The 15805-nt window shown below is 46.0% G+C and overlaps 1 protein-coding gene and 1 pseudogene across 14 annotated transcripts; one reads left to right on the top strand and one right to left on the bottom strand.

The window, feature by feature from the left end:
- Nucleotides 1-7: 7 nt before the first annotated feature.
- On the top strand, nucleotides 8-7682 carry LOC105495281 (LY6/PLAUR domain containing 4). 14 transcript variants are annotated; one of them, XM_071088203.1, is made up of 6 exons: nucleotides 207-1304; nucleotides 2470-2595; nucleotides 5366-5591; nucleotides 5747-5899; nucleotides 6485-6811; nucleotides 7411-7682. In XM_071088203.1, exons 3-6 carry the CDS (start codon nucleotides 5486-5488, stop codon nucleotides 7611-7613), a joined length of 789 nt encoding a protein of 262 aa, XP_070944304.1. In that variant the 5' UTR covers nucleotides 207-1304; nucleotides 2470-2595; nucleotides 5366-5485; the 3' UTR covers nucleotides 7614-7682. The 14 variants fall into 14 exon arrangements, with proteins under 14 accessions (XP_070944307.1, XP_070944304.1, XP_070944305.1 ...); XM_071088204.1 differs by having other exon boundaries at nucleotides 2467-2595; XM_071088206.1 differs by lacking the exons at nucleotides 207-1304; nucleotides 2470-2595 and adding an exon at nucleotides 8-144.
- Nucleotides 7683-13161: 5479 nt separating this feature from the next.
- Nucleotides 13162-14839, bottom strand: LOC105495620 (heterogeneous nuclear ribonucleoprotein A1-like; annotated as a pseudogene).
- Between the last annotated feature and the right edge of the window lie 966 nt (nucleotides 14840-15805).

Here is a 15805-nt window from a genome sequence, read left to right as displayed (position 1 = left end):
TGATGTCCCGCCCCTTCCCTTCTGCCAGCTTCTTGGCGCGCAAGACTATCAGTCCTGCCAATAGCGCTTCGAGTTGAGCCTCGCACCACCCCTGCCCCTCCCTCCGTGCGTCATGCCTGGCCAGACTGTCTTTCCTCTTTCAAGGCAGGTGGCCAATGGGGCGTCGAGTACCCCCTCTTGGACCGAGGCTGGCCCCGCCCCCCAGGAACGGCCCGCCTGGCCCCGCCCCCGGGGCGTTGACTAAGCCCGGTCTGCCCAGTAGCCTCGCTTCTGGCCTTCGCTTGCCTTCTACCTAAACTTCGCGAGTGGCTTGTTTTTGCTGCGTGGACGCCCGCGTTTTCTATTATTTCTCTTCCGGTGCCCCACAACTCCTGAGCTACCCTTCTTTTATGCGTTCTCTCCCAGCCCTGTGATTTCCCTGCTTGCTTAGCGGGCCCTCCTTCCTCAGATTGCACTCCTTTCCTTGTGTCTCCCAAGCTGCCTTTGTGTCGGTTGTGATTTTCCTAATCTCTGATTTTCCTTTTCTCTCGGACCTATTTTCTGCCGTGCTTCATTCCCTGATAGCCTGGCCCCTTCCCTGCTTCCTTCGCTAGGGACGCCTCTAGTTTTTCTGAATTTCCGGCTAGCTCCACCCTCCGCGTTCATCTTCCTCAAGAGTTCACCCCTCTGGGGGCTCCTCTGTGTAATCGTCGCCTTCTCTGGGTATCTATGTGAGCTCCGCCTCACGCCATCCCGCCATCTTCTCTGCCTTGGCCCCTTTTCTCTGTGCAGCCCGCTGTGTCCCTTTTTCCCCCCTCTGAGATCGACTCCTCTTCTCCCTGAGAACCCCGCCTTTGTGCCCCACTCCTCATTTTCCTACGCCTCCCTCTCTCTGCTGGTCCTCTGTTTCCCTGCAAGGTTCCATTCCATCAATTTGTCTTTTGTAGGGGTGGCATCCCCTCTTGACTACTGCTCCATCCTTTATTTATTTATTTATTTATTTTTGCTTGAGAATTTCATTTCAGTCTTTTCTGGTTGTGTCTCCACTTGTACTCAGCTCGTTGAGTCCAGTTGTTCTGCATCTCAGGCTGGCGTGTGCCATCTTCTCTGATTGGCCTAGTCCCCGCCGCCCTGAGATCCTTTGTCAGCCTTCGTTTCTCTTACCTGTGTCCCAGCTTTTCTGTGGGTCTTAGCACCTTTCTTGGCCACAGATTTATGGGTTACAGAGCATGTGTGTCTGAGGCACTGCAGACAGAAAAGGGTGGCCGACGTGACCTCTAGCTGGACTGCTGGGCAGGGGAGCTGTCCTAGATAAAATTGGAAAGGTTGGGTGGCGCTGATCTGGGGTGGGGTGGCGTCGGGGGAGGCTTAAAGGCCAGCTAAAGAGGATGAACTTGATCCTTTAGGTAGTGGAGAGAGAGTGAGAGGAAATGGGTGTGGGAGGGAGGGATGGTGGTGGAGGAACAGGGTAACTAACAATTATAAAGAGCTTAGCATTTGCCTAACACTTATGATAATAATTTTATTGATCTTCACAATGACCCTATGAGATGTATTATACTCCATTTTATAAACAAGGTAGTAGGCTCTGAGTTCAACAAATTGGACAGCTAGTAAGGGAAGGGGTAAAGATTCCAACCTGGGTCTCCGAGGCCAAGGTGTATGATCGTTGTACCCCTCCTACGCTGTTATTTTCCACCAATTCCCCACTTTCATTCCCTAACCTTCTTATAGGCAGTTCTCATTCTGAAGTGGTTAATAATATTTATCTTTTGGTTTATGTGTGTGTTCTCCCAGGATGCGTGTAGTGTTTTTTTTTTTTTTTTTTTTTTTTTTTTTAAAGAGATGGGGTTTTCCCATATTGGCCAGTCTGGCCCCAAACTCCTGGCCTGAAGTGAACTGCCTGCCTCGGCCTCCCAAAGTGCTGGGATCACAGGCATGAACCACCACACCCAACCTGTGTTTGAGTTTTTAATTTATGCAAGTGATACTGTGTTATCTACTATTTAAAATAATCAACATTCTGCTTTTACAATCTATCCATGTATACACTCTGTCATTCTGTCATCATGCGTACATTTTTTTTTTTTTTTTGAGACGGAGTCTCGCTCTGTCGCCCAGGCTGGAGTGCAGTGGCCGGATCTCAGCTCACTGCAAGCTCCGCCTCCCGGGTTGACGCCATTCTCCTGCCTCAGCGTCCCGAGTAGCTGGGACTACAGGCGCCCGCCACCTCGCCCGGCTAGTTTTTTGTATATTTTTAGTAGAGACGGGGTTTCACCGGGTCAGCCAGGATGGTCTCGATCTCCTGACTTGGTGATCCGCCCGTCTCGGCCTCCTTACTGCCCAGGCTGGGGTGCGATGGTGTGATCTTGGCTCACTGCGCCCTCCACCTCCCAGGTTCAAGTGATTCTCCTGCTGCCACAGCCTCTTGAGTAGCTGGGATTACAGGCTCCCACCACCACACTCGACTAATTTTTGTATTTTTAGTAGAGTCGGAGTTTTGCCATGTTGACCAGGCTGGTCTTGAACTCCTGACCTCAAGTGATCGGCCCGCCTCAGCCTCCCAAAGTGCTGGGATTACAGACGTGAGCCACTGCGCCCTGCCTCACATCCTATGTACGTCTAATCAACTGCTTCCAGCTCCTGTGTGATATTCCATAGTGTACATTCCCAGCATGTTTTGCATTCACTTGGTCTCAGAGAGGGAAGCTCCCATTGTCTCAACCTACCATCACCACAATAATGCTGCATTCACTGGGCACGGGAGCTCATGCCTGTAATCCCAGCACTTTGGGAGGCCTAGGTGAGTAGATTGCTTGAGCCCAGGAGTTTGATAACAGCTGGGGCAACTTGGAAAAACCCCATCTCTACAAAGCTAGGTGTGTTGGCGCAGACCTGTAGTCCCAGCTATTTGGGTGGCTGATGTGAGAGGATTGCTTGAGCCTGGCAGGTGGGGGCTGCAGTGAGCACAACTGCTCTCCAGCTTGGGCAACAGAGCGAGACCCTGTCTCAGAAAAAAGAAAATTCTGCATTATTGTGCATGTTCCTTTGTAGATGAAGGTGGAAATTTTTGTAATACCTATGTAGGGCATACTAGAAATGGGTATTCATAAACCCAATTTGATCATGTAGTGTCAGACCCCTGCAATGCTGCTTTGGGCCCGAGATCCTGGTCAGAACTCTAAGCTCCTGTGTTTCTCAGAGTCCAGAAATAGTGTCTTATTCCCCAAACCTCCACATAATCCCATGAGCAGCAGGGGCCAAGGATTGCTTTATCCCCACATTCCTGCCAACACTTGTCTTTTCCCAGCTTTCTGATCCTTAGCAGTATGATAGATGTACAACTTGATAGATTGCATTTCTCTGGTTATTGTTGGGTTTGTGCATTTCTTCACTGTTTTTGTTTGTTTGCTTGTTTTGTTTTTTCTTTTGAGACAGGGCCTTGTTCCGTTGCCTGGGCTGGAGTGCAGTGGCATGATCTCGGCTCACTGCAACCTCCAGCTTCCGGGTTCAAGCGATCCTCCCGCCTCAGTCTCCGTAGTAGCTGGGACTACAGGCATGCGCCACCATGCCTGGCTAATTTTTGTATTTTTAGTAGAGACAGTGTTTCACCTTGTTGGCCAGGCTGGTCTCGAACTCCTGACCTTGTGTTCTGAGGCTAAAGCGATCCTTCAACATTAGCCTCCTGAGTAGCTGGGACTACAGGTACCTCCATGCTTGGCTAATTTTTAAACTTTTTTTTTTTTGTATAGACAGGGTGTTGCCCAGGCTGGTCTCAAACTACTGACCTTGAGCAATCCTTCTGGCTCAGCCTCCCAAAGCACTGGAATTACCGGCATGAGCCACTGTGTTGCCCAGGCTGGTCTTGAACTCCTGACCTCAAGGGATCCTCCTGGCTCAGCCTCCCAAAGCACTGGGATTAGAGGCATGAGCCACTGTGCTGGCCTGCATCATCTCCCTTGATCAGATTTGCCAGGGAACTAACTCAATCTTTTCATAAAATGGATCTTTTTTGTAATGATGTTTGTTGTTGTTTACTATTTCATTGATTTCTGCTATCATCTTTATTTCCGTTTTTTATTGGGTAGGAGAGATTTGTTTTGTTGCTCCTTATACAATTTCTCGAACTAATTCGTGAACATATTTATTTTTTAATGCTTCGTATTTCCTGATACATGTATTTAAAAGTATAAATTTACTCCTAAATACTGCATTAGCTGTGTCTCAAATTTCGATGTATATATTTTAAAAACCCTTTAATTTTGAAATGATTATTGGTTTACAGGAAGTTGCAAAAGTGGTACATAGAGTCCCTTGAATCCTTCCTCCAGCTTCCCTATAGGGGCATCTTATATAACCATAGTATACAAGCAGGAAATTGACATTTGTACAATACTGTTTGTACAATCTCTACTCACTGCAACCTCCATCCCCGGGGCTCGAGTCGTCCTCCCACCTCAGCCTCCCAAGTGGCTGAGACCACAGGTGCATGCCACCACGCCTGGCCAATTTTTGTATATTTTGTAGAGATGGCGTTTTGTCGTGATGCCTGGGCTGGTGTACAGTACTCTTTAACTAGACTTCAGACCTTATTTAGTTTTCAGCAGATTTTACATGCACTTATGTGTGTGTGTGTGTGTGTGTCTGTGTCTATGTCTGTGTGTGAATGTGTGTGTTGTGTAGTATGTTTATTATTATTAAGTTCTAAATACTTTTTTTAAAAAATGGAGTCCCTGTCTGTTGCCCAGGCTGGAGTGCAGTGGCGCGATCTTGGTTCACTGCAACCCCCGCCTCCTAGGTTCAAGCGATTCTCGTGCTTCAGCCTCCTGAGTAGCTGGCACTATAGGCTCATGCCACCACCCCTGGCTAATTTATATTGTTTAGTAGAGACAGGGTTTTACCATGTTGGCAGGCTGGTCTTGGACTCCTGACCTCAGGTGATCCGCCTGCCTCAGCCTCCCAAAGTGACGGGATTACAGGCGTGAGCCACCACTCCTGACCTCAGTTCTAAATACTTTTAAATTTCCATATTGAACCAAGGGTTATTTAGTGGTATGTTAACTTACACACACACACACACACACACACACACACACACACACACCCACCCACCCACACGAGTTTGAAGCATCTATTTGTTGCTCTGATCTCATTGCCTCTGGCTGGAGAACAGCCTGCATTATCAATAAGCCAGGATTCTCTGCTCAGCACCTTGTCCAATGGGAGGACGTAAGTGGGAGAGTGAGGGTCCCGCTTTGAGAAGCTAACATGGTGGGTGGTGCAGGTTAGACTGGAGGGCAGGTAGTGGAGATGGGAAGACCTGTGATCTAGAAGGTCTGAGGGAGCCGATGTCCCAGAAGCTGACGCAATCAACTTTCTGCTCCAGAAACAGTGACCCAGAGACAGGTGGACAAAGAATTTGGGGACTGACAGGAACTGAGCTCGGGATCCAGACTGAAACTGATTTCAGACTGACCTCTAGCACCCAGGACCCAGACACAGGACCATGGGACCCCAGCATTTGAGACTTGTGCAGCTGTTCTGCCTTCTGGGGGCCATCTCCACTCTGCCTCGTATGTCCTGTGGGGCTGGATGCTATAAGACCCAGAAAGGTGGGAGGCTGGATTCATGTCACTGGTGGAAGGAGGGCTGGGTATCTAGGTTTCGCTGGGGACAGGACCTATGGGGACTGAACTCTTGGTTGGCAGTTCAAGGGCTCAGAAGGTGATGTGAGGGGCCAATGATTGGAAGAGCATTCTCTTTTTAGGGGTTGGAGCTCTTTTGTGCTATGAAGCAACAGCCTCAAGATTCAGAGCTGTTGCTTTCCATAACTGGAAGTGGCTTCTGATGAGGAACATGGTGTGTAAGCTGCAAGAGGGCTGCGAGGAGACGCTAGTGTTCATTGAGACAGGTGAAGCAGGTTAAGTTTGATCCATTTCCTTTTGCTTGCTCTTCTGACCCCCAGCTCTGCTCCCAGCACCCAGGGACTCTAGACTGGAATTCCACATAGTTACTAAATATATAAACAATTTTTTTTTTGAGATGGGGAGTCTTACTATGTTGCCCAGGCTGGTCTCAAACTCCTGAGCTCAAGTGATCTGCCCACCTTGGCCTCCCAAAGTGTCAGGATTACAGGCATGAGCCACTGTGCCTGGCCATTATTTATGTTCTGGATAATGTCAGACACTGGCAGGAGAGGAGCACAGCTCCACTGGTTGTGGTGTGGGCTGGATAAGTGGGTAGAATGGAGGTGGACAGATCCTTGGAGGAGGGCACAAGGGAGAGAGGAGTGGGGGCGGGGGTTGTCCTGCACAGGAAGAATGAGGAGATCAAGATGGAGACCCCAGCATCTGAGCCCTGTGCAGCTGCACTGAGTGGACACGGGTTAGGGAGGGAGGCAAAGATTGTGACAGGCAGGGTGGGTGCAGAAAGAGCTAGGGGGAGGGAGGACTCTGGATGAGGCCAGTGACACTGATCCGAGCTCTCTCAATCCTCTGCTCCTCAGGGACTGCAAGGGGAGTTGTGGGCTTTAAAGGCTGCAGCTCATCTTCATCTTACCCCGCGCAAATCTCCTACCTTGTCTCCCCACCGGGAGTGTCCATTGCCTCCTACAGTCGCGTCTGCCGGTCTTATCTCTGCAACAACCTCACCAGTTTGGAGCCTTTTGTGAAACTCAAGGCCAGCGCTCCTAAGTCTATCATATCTGCTTCCCGTAGCTGCCCGACCTGTGTGGGCGAGCACACGAGGGATTGCCTCCCAAATTTTGTCACCACTGATTCTTGCCCCTTGGCTGCCTCTACGTGTTACAGTTCCACCTTAAAACTTCAGGCAGGTGAGAAGAAAGGAATTTTATTTATCAAATGCCTACTCTGCCAGGTGCTGTCCAGCACCTTCACATCTCAGAGAGGCTGGTGGGATCCGGAGATGGGATTGGGGTTGCAAGGGACAGGGCGCATGAATTCCAAGGAAGAAGGGGAAGGTGCCTGGTGCCTAAGTCTCTGATGGGAGAGCAGGTGTTCTGGTTTGTGAGGGGCCTCTGGGAAGAAGGCAGGGGTATTTATTTATTTATTTATTTATTTATTTTGAGATGGAGTCTTGCTCTGTTGCTCAGGCTGGAGTGCAGTGGTCCGATCTCGGCTCACTGCAACCTCTGCCTCCCAGGTTCAAGTGATTCTCATACCCCAGCCTCCTAAGTAGCTGGGATTATAGGCATGTGCCACCATGCCTGGCTAATTTTTGTATTTTTAAGGGAGATGGGGTTTTGCCATGTTGGCCAGGCTAGTCTGGACCTCCTGGCCTCAAGTCCTCTAGTGATCCACCTGCCTCGGCCTCCCAAAGTGCTGGGATTACGGGGTGAGCCACTGCGCCTGGCTAAAGGCAGGGCTCTTGAGTCTTGAAAGTGTTCCTGACTTCTCCCTGTCTTCCTTACAGGGTTTCTCAATACCACCTTTCTCCTCATGGGCTGTGCTCGTGAACATAACCAGCTTTTAGCGGATTTTCATCATATTGGGAGCATCAAAGTGACCGAGGTCCTCAACATCTTAGAAAAGTCTCAGATTGTTGGTGCAGCATCCTCCAGGCAAGGTCCTGCTTGGGGTGTCCTCTTAGGCCTCCTGTTTGCCTTCAGGGACTGACCATCTAGCTGCACCCGACAAGCACCCAGACTCTTTAACATAACAAATAAAATAGCAGAGTTCCCTTTCTGCGTTGTCCTGTGGTCCATGAGAGTGCAGAGGTGAGGAAGGTGTGAGGAAGGCCAAGCATGTCCAGGGAGGTGGGGACCCAGGAAGAGGAGCCTGGCAAAGTGACAGTGTCCTGCCCAGCAGCTAGGGGAGCTGAAATATTCCTTTTCTCCTTCCCCTTCCTCTGGAGGCTTGAGCTCCAGTCTGGGTTCAGCTACTGATCAGGGTCTGATTTCCGAGACCCTGGTCAAATCTCTCCCTTTTTATGGGCCTCAGTTTCCTCCTCTTTAAAAGAAAGGGTCTTATGAGTTAGAGAAGAGTCTCCTCAGGCCAATTCTTTTTTTTTTTTTTTTCCTTTTTTTGAGGTGGGGGTCTGTCTCACTATGTTGCCTGGTCCGGTCTCGAATCTTTGGCCTCAAGTGATCCTCCTGCCTCAGCCTCCCCAGTAGCTGGGATTTCACATGGGAGCTACTGTGTTTGGCCACCAGGGTGATTATTATCTGGGATTACTTATTGAGTAGCTACTCTGTATGCCAGACACTGTGCTAGTATCTGTGCTAGTGTTTTACATACAGGATATCATTTAATCCTCACAAGACCTCAGTGAGGCAGCTTTTATCTCTATTTTGCAAAGAAGAAACTGGCTCTAGGAGGTGAAACCTGCTCAAAGTAGCATCTCCCTTACCTCCCCTGCAGATCTGCAGATTTCTGTCCCTGCTGAGGGAATTTCGTTGAGAGATTGGAGAACTGAGATTATTTTATCTGCTCAGTAGTTTTTTTTTTTTTTTTTGTAAGTTGGGAAATATGGAAGAGAGAAGAAAGAGCAGGGCTAGCGTGGTGGTTTTTCACCCGGAGTTCAGGTTCTGGGCTCCTAGGAAAGGAGAACAGTGTGATTCTTGTCTCTGGCCGTAAGGGGGCAGCAGATACACTCACCCTGCAACTTCATGCCTTTTAATGAGTGTGTGAGTGTGTGTGTGTGTGAGAGTTTGTGTGTTTAGGGGTGGGAAGTAGGGAATGGAGAGTCTCTGTGTCAGGCCATTTATGTGTGGAAACTCAGTTTATTTCTCTCTACTATCTTGTGAGGTTTCAAGGCGGTGACTTAGGGTACCTTTACCGTGGGTTAGGCATTTTCTGTGCATTACCTCATTCATCCTTACTACAACCTTATTAAATAGATGTCGTCGCTTCTGTGTTTGCATTTTACAGGCGAGGACACAGGCTTAACTCCTCAAGGCCACGAAGCCCACCTTTGTTAGTGGCTTGAGCAAGTGGGGTCTGAAGCACAGGTGGCCTGCACCTGGCCTCAGAAGTGGAACTGGCATGAGGTTTTGGTTACCATGGACCTCCATGACCCCCATGACCAATCTAGGTTCTGGAAGGGGTGATTAGGAAGCCAGAATAGTCACAGCAAGTGGGACAGGGCTGGGTGGAGACCAGTGAGCCTGTGACAAGAGGCCTTAGGTCACAGAGGGAGGTTTTAGTAGATGAGTTTTATCAGCAGGCTTCGCCCACCTCTTCCTAACATCTGACCAACTGGCCTGTCAGTTTTAGAAGGCTGAGCTGAGGCCTGGGTGGGCCGAGGTATACTTTCACAGATTGTCTTCAACCCACTAGCCAAGGTGGTTGAAGACATCAATGACCTTCAAAGGGAATTGACAAGTCAAAGGAAATGGTGTCCTAGGTGTCCCAAATGGATGGCTTAATCCTGATACCAGGGACAGGACATATTAACTACATACAAAGGGTTATATGTAACAAAAATATTGGATATAGAGTGTGATTTAACAAACCCCAAGGACTCATCACCTAGTCCAAGAAATGGAGCATCAGGAGTAACTTGCTTTTTACCTGTGTTCTTTTCCCCATCCACTCCTTTGCCTCCTCCCACAAGAAGGCAATATTTTATTTAGTTTGACTTGGATTGGATTTTCATATACTTTGATCATGTATGTATTATACATTTAAATAATAAATATTGTTTAGATTTGCCTGGCTTTGAGTTCTGTAAAAATGGTATCATAGGTAGTTTTCTGGAACTTGCTTTTTATTTTTATTATTGTTATTTTTTGAGACAGGGTCTTGCTATATCACCCAGGCTGGAACTTAGTGGCAGGATCATGGCTCACTGCAGCCTTGACCTCTCAGGTTCAAGTGATCCTCTCACTTCAGCCTCCCGAGTAGCTGGGACTACATGCATGTGCCACCACACTCTACTAATTTTTTAAATTTTTAGTAGAGACAAGGTCTTGCTATGTTGTCCAGGCTTGGAACTTGCTTTTAAACAACTCATCATTAAGTTTCTAACATTCACCCAAGTTCTCGTGTGGGACTTTGTTCTTCCATTTCACTGTTGTATTACATCCTACTGTGCTATTGTATCACAATTGATCTATTCTTTGTCAATTGTGTGTGGATGTCTTCCCCAGTTTTTGGATACCCTGGCTATTGCTGCTATGAATATTCTTATGCATGTCCTCTTGTACATGTCTTGTACATATGTGTAAGAGATTCTCATAGGTATACACCCAGGAGTACAATTGCTTGCTGTAGAGTTTGTTCAACTTTGGGAGTAAATGCCAAATTGTTTTCCAAAATGGTTGTAAAAGTTATACATTACTGGTGAAAGAGTAAAGAATTTTTGTTGATATACATGCCCTTCAACTTTTCACACTTAAACATTTTTGCCACTCTGTTGGGTATGAAATGATATCTCACTATGGTCTGAATTTGTATTTCCCTGGTTACTAAGTAGATTGAGCTTCTTTTCATGTATGCATTGACTGTGCTGCTTTTGTAAAATGCCACTTTGGCAGGGGCTCTTATTATGCTATAGGGTTGTTTATCTTTTTCTTCTTGATATGTAGGCTTTCTTTTATATTTTATATATTATATACTAACTCTTTGTTAGATTATTTGTTTTCATTCCTTGTGGGTTTTTTTTTTTTTTTGAGGCAGAGTTTCCCTCTTGTTGCCCAGGCTGGAGTGCAATGGCAAGGTCTCGGCTCACTGCAACCTCCGCCTCCTGGGTTCAAGCGATTCTTCTGCGTCAGCCTCCCGAGTAGCTGGGATTAACAGGCATGTGCCACCACGCCTGGTGAATTTTGTATTTTTAGTAGAGATGGGGTTTCTCCATGTTGGTCAGACTGTTCTCTAACTCCTGACCTCAGGTGATCCGCCCACCTAGGCCTCCCAAAGTGCTGGGATTACAGGCATGAGCCACTGCGCCTGGCCTGTCTCTCAATTTTTTAAGGTCTTTAATATTTTTCAATAAAGTTAAAAAGTTTTCTGTATTAGGATTTGGCACAACTTGTGTTATATTTAGTCTAAAATAATCTGTAGTATTCATTGTTATTATAATGATGTCTCTTAAAAGTTGTATTTTCTATTTGTTTCTAACTTACAGACTTGCAATTTTTTTTTTTTTTGAGAGTCTCACTCTGTCACCTAGGCTGGAGTGCAGTGGCATGATCTCGGCTCACTGCAACCTCTGCTTCCCAGGTTCAAGCAATTCTCGTGCCTCAGCCTTCCTAGTAGCTGGACTACAGGCATGAGCCACCATGCCTGGCTAATTTTTTGTATTTTAGTAGAGATGGGGTTTTACCATGTTGACTAGGCTGGTCTCGAACTCCTGAGCTCAGGTAATCCATGCACTTTGGCTTCCCAGAATGCTAGGATTACAGGCGTAAGCCACCATGCCTGGTCACAATTGATTTTTGTACAGTATATTGATCTTAAAGCCAGACATCTTTCTAGACTGTTTTATGACTTCTAATAGTTTGTTTGTAGGCTTTATTGGGGTTTTCTGGGCAGATAATAATAACCGGTTAATAACAACAGCTGGCCTGGGGTGGTGGCTTACACCTGTAGAAAAATAAAAATTAGCTCAGTGTGGTGGTGTGTGCCTGTACTCCCAGCTATTTGGAAGGCTGAGGTGAGAGGAGCTATGATCATGCCAGTGCATTCCAGCATGGGTGACAGAGCAAGGACCTGTTTCTAAAAATTAAAAAAAAAGTACTGACAGCTGATCTGTGTTGGCTGGGCCATCTCGGTACAATATTGACAATGCTGGGCATCCTTGGATTATTCTTTTTTCAAAAAATATATTTTGTAGAGCTGGTATCTTGCTATGTTGCCCAGGCTGGTCTTGAACTCTTGTTCTCAAGTGATTCTCCTGCCTTGGCCTCCCAAAGTACTGAGATTACAGGTGCCTGGCCCGCCCCTTGAATTATTTTATTTTATTTTATGTATTTATTTGTTTATTTTTTTTTTAGACAGAGTCTCTCTGTTGCCCAGGCTGGTATGCAATGGTGTGATCTCAGCTCACTGCAACCTCTGCTTTCTGGGTTCAAGCAATTCCCATGCCTCAGCCTCCTAAGTACCTGGGACTACAGGCACCTGCCACCACACCTGGCTAATTTCTGTTTATTTATTTATTTATTTATTTGAGATGGAGTCTTACTCTGTGGCCCAGGCTGGAGCGCAGTGGCACAATCTTGGCTCACTGCAGCCTCTGCCTCCTGGGTTCCAACAATTCTTGTGTCTCAGTCTCCCGAGTAGCTGGGATTACAGGTGTGTGCCACCAAGCCTGGCTGATTTTTGTCTTTTTAGTAGAGACGGGGTTTCACCATGTTGGCTGGGCTGGTCTCGAACTCCTGACCTCAAGTGATCTGCCCACCTTGGCCTCCCAAAGTGCTGGGATTACATGCATGAGCCATCACACCCGGCCTTAATTTTTGCATTTTTAGTAGTGATGATGTTTCGCCATGTTGGCCAGGCATGTCTTGAACTTCTGACCTTAAGTGATCCACTCACCTCAGCCTCCCAAAGTGTTGGGATTACAGGCATGAACCATTGTGCTTGGCCCTCTTGGATTATCCTTGATTTTCCGTGGAATGTTGCCATTTTCCTATTAACAATGATTTTTTTTGGTGTTTTTTTTTTTTTTTTTTTTTTGCTCTCTTTTTTGGGGGTTGGGGAGTAGGTGTGCTTTAGCGGAGTAAGGAAGTTCTCTTCTATCCTAGTATAATATTTTTAAGAAATGGACGGCAAAAGTTATTTGTTGTTTTTGGATTTTTTTTTTTTTGTAGAGACAGAGTCTTGCTATGTTGCCCAGGCTGGTCTCAAACTTTTGGCCTCAAGTAGTCCTCCTGCCTCAGACTCCCCAAATGCTGGAATTATAGTCATTAGGCCCCACGCCCAGCTCAGGAAATATTACATGATTTTTCTGCGTGTATTGAGATAGTCACGAGTTTTCCCTTTATTCTCTTAATATGGCAAGTAATATGTACTTTACTTAAAAATGGATACATTATATATAGAAAAGTGCATAAATTATAAATGTATTGTTGGATGCCTTTTCAAAAATTGAACACACCCATGTAAATAGTAGCTAGATCAGGAAACAAAACCTTCCTAGCACCCTAGAAGCTCCCTCATGCCTCCTTCCACTTATAGATTTCTTTTTTTTTTTTTTTAAAAGACATTTATTCAGCATCAAAATCAGACTATTACATTTAGCAATCAACAGCATGGATGCAAAAAAAAAAATTGACATTAAAACCCTTTGTTGGAATGCTTTCCACTTTCCACAGAAGAGAGACTAAAATAACCCGTTATACAATTAGTTGCAAATACAGTCCTCGAGTTTTTTGCCCATACACATGAGTATTTGTCTAAAACATGTCTTCTTTGTAGCAGCTAGGTCCCGCCACCTGTGCTTGGCTGAGTTCACAAATCTGTTGTAACCTGTAGCTTCCCTGTCACTTCTCTGGCTCTCCTCTCCTGCTAAGCTTTGTTTCCTAATGAAAATCTTCTGGCACTGCCATAGCTACTGCTGCTACTGGAACTGCCTTAGCCACCTTGGTTTCGTGGTTTGGCAAATATTGGCGTCCACCACTATAGGGGCCAGAGCTTCTGCCTCCAAAGTTTCCTCTCTTCATGGGTCCAAAATTTGAAGACTGATTGTTGTAATTGCCAAAACCATTGTAGCTTCCACTACCTCCAAAGTTGCTTCCATCATTACAAAATCCATTATAGCCATCCCCACTGCCACCATGTCCACCACCAACACAGCTGCCACCAAAGCCACCACGACCACTGTAGTTTCCTCCATGACCAAAGTTGTCATTCCCACCGAAACCACCTCCATGACCACCACCAAAGTTTCCAGAACCTCTTCAATATCTTTGGCTGGATGAAGCACTAGGCATCTTTTGCTTTGATAGGGCTTTTCTAATTTCACAGTTGTGACCATTCACAGTATGGTATTTCTGAATGATAATCTTATCCACGGAGTCATAGTCATCAAAGGTTACAAAGGCAAAGCCCCTTTTCTTGCCACTGCCTTGGTCAATCATGGTTTCAATCACTTCAATTTTTCCATACTGTTCAAAATAATCTCTTAGGTGATGTTCTTCAGTGTCTTCCTCCTTTTCTTTTTCTTTTTTTTCCTTTTAGATGGAGTCTCACTCCGTCGTCCAGGCTGGAGTGCAATGGTGCAATCTTGGCTCACCGCAACCTCCGCCTCCCAGGATCAAGCAATTCTCCCGCCTCAGCCTCCCGAGTAGCTGGGATTACAGGCATGCGCCACCACGCCCAGCTAATTGTGCATTTTCAGTAAAGACGGTGTTTCTCATGTTGGTCAGGCTGGTCTCGAACTCCTGATCCTCGGGTAATTCGCCCACCTCGGCCTCCCAAAGTGCTGGGATTACAGGCGTGAGCCACTGCACCCGGCCTTCAGTGTCTTCTTTAATGCCACCAACAAATATCTTTTTCACAGTTAAATGGGCACCTGGTCTTTGAGAATCTTCTCTTGAGACAGCTTTCTTTGGTACAACTCTTTCATCCACCTTGTGTGGCCTTGCATTCATGGTGCATCCGCCTCCTTCACAGTGGCATACATGACAAACCCGAAGCTCCTGGAACGCTTGCTGTTTGGATCTCTCATTACCACACAGTCCGTGAGCATTCTCCATTGCTCAAAATGGCTTCTCAGGCTCTTATCAGTTGTTTCAAAGCTCAACCCTCCAATGAAGAGCTTCCTCAGCTGTTCGGGCTCTTTAGGACACTCTGACTTAGACATGGCAGGGAGAAGAGAGACTTTAACAATGCTTCTTTGGCGGCGTCCATGGGCAGAAATGCCCACTTACAGATTTATAATGTTAAATCACCTTTGCTTTTCCTGGAACAAACAAAACCCAGTCGTAGAGTTTCATTTTTTAATATACTCTTGATTTGATTTCCTAATGCCTTTTTTAGGTTTTTATGTATCTCCGTTCGTGAATGTGATTGACCTGATAATTTCCTCTTTCGTACCTTTTTTTGGTTCTGGTTTCAATGTCAAGTTTATGCTAACCTAATAGAATGAGTTGGGGAAATAGTCCTTCTTTTTCTTCCCTATGGAAGAGTTTGTATAAGATTGAGACGATCCATCATGAAAGTTCTGTAGAAACCACTGATAAAACTTCTGGGCTGCACGAAGTCAAGGCTATAGTGAGATGTGATCATGCTACTGCACTCCAGCCGGGACAACAGAGTGAGACCCTGTCTCAAAAACACAAAACCAAAACTAAAACCAAAAACTTTCGGGCTATGTTTTTTTCTCTCCTCTGGGCTAGATATTTTTTTTTCTCTCTTTTAAAAAACTTTTCATATAGAAAATTTCAAATTGTATACAAAGAGAGTTTGTACACAAACATATACACACAAACTTTAGTTTATTTATTTATTTTTATTTTTTGAGATGGAGTCTCGCTCTGTTGTCCAGCATACATACTGTACAATTCTGTTGTATGTAAAAAAAGCATACATACTTTGTATGTAAAAAAAGCATACATACTGTATGATTCTGTTTATGTAACATTCTTGAAATAACATAACTATAGAGATGTAGACTAGATTAGTGCTTGCCAGAAGTAGGTATGGGAGAGGGAGGGTATTGTGGTTATGTAGGGGTAGCAACATATAGTGCTGTGATTGTGGTAGCGGCACAGCATAGAGACACACACTTGCACATGCACACAAATGCACACATGCATGCATGCACACATACGCATGTATAACTGGTGAAATCTGAAAAAAGCTCTGTGGATTGTACCAATGTCACTTTCCTGGTTTTGACATTGAATTATAGTTATGCTAGATGT

Source organism: Macaca nemestrina, chromosome 20 (genome assembly GCF_043159975.1).
Source record: "Macaca nemestrina isolate mMacNem1 chromosome 20, mMacNem.hap1, whole genome shotgun sequence".
NCBI lineage: Eukaryota > Metazoa > Chordata > Mammalia > Primates > Cercopithecidae > Macaca > Macaca nemestrina.
The sequence above is the reverse complement of the archived record's forward strand: the minus strand, read 5'-3'. Positions and strand labels throughout refer to the sequence as shown.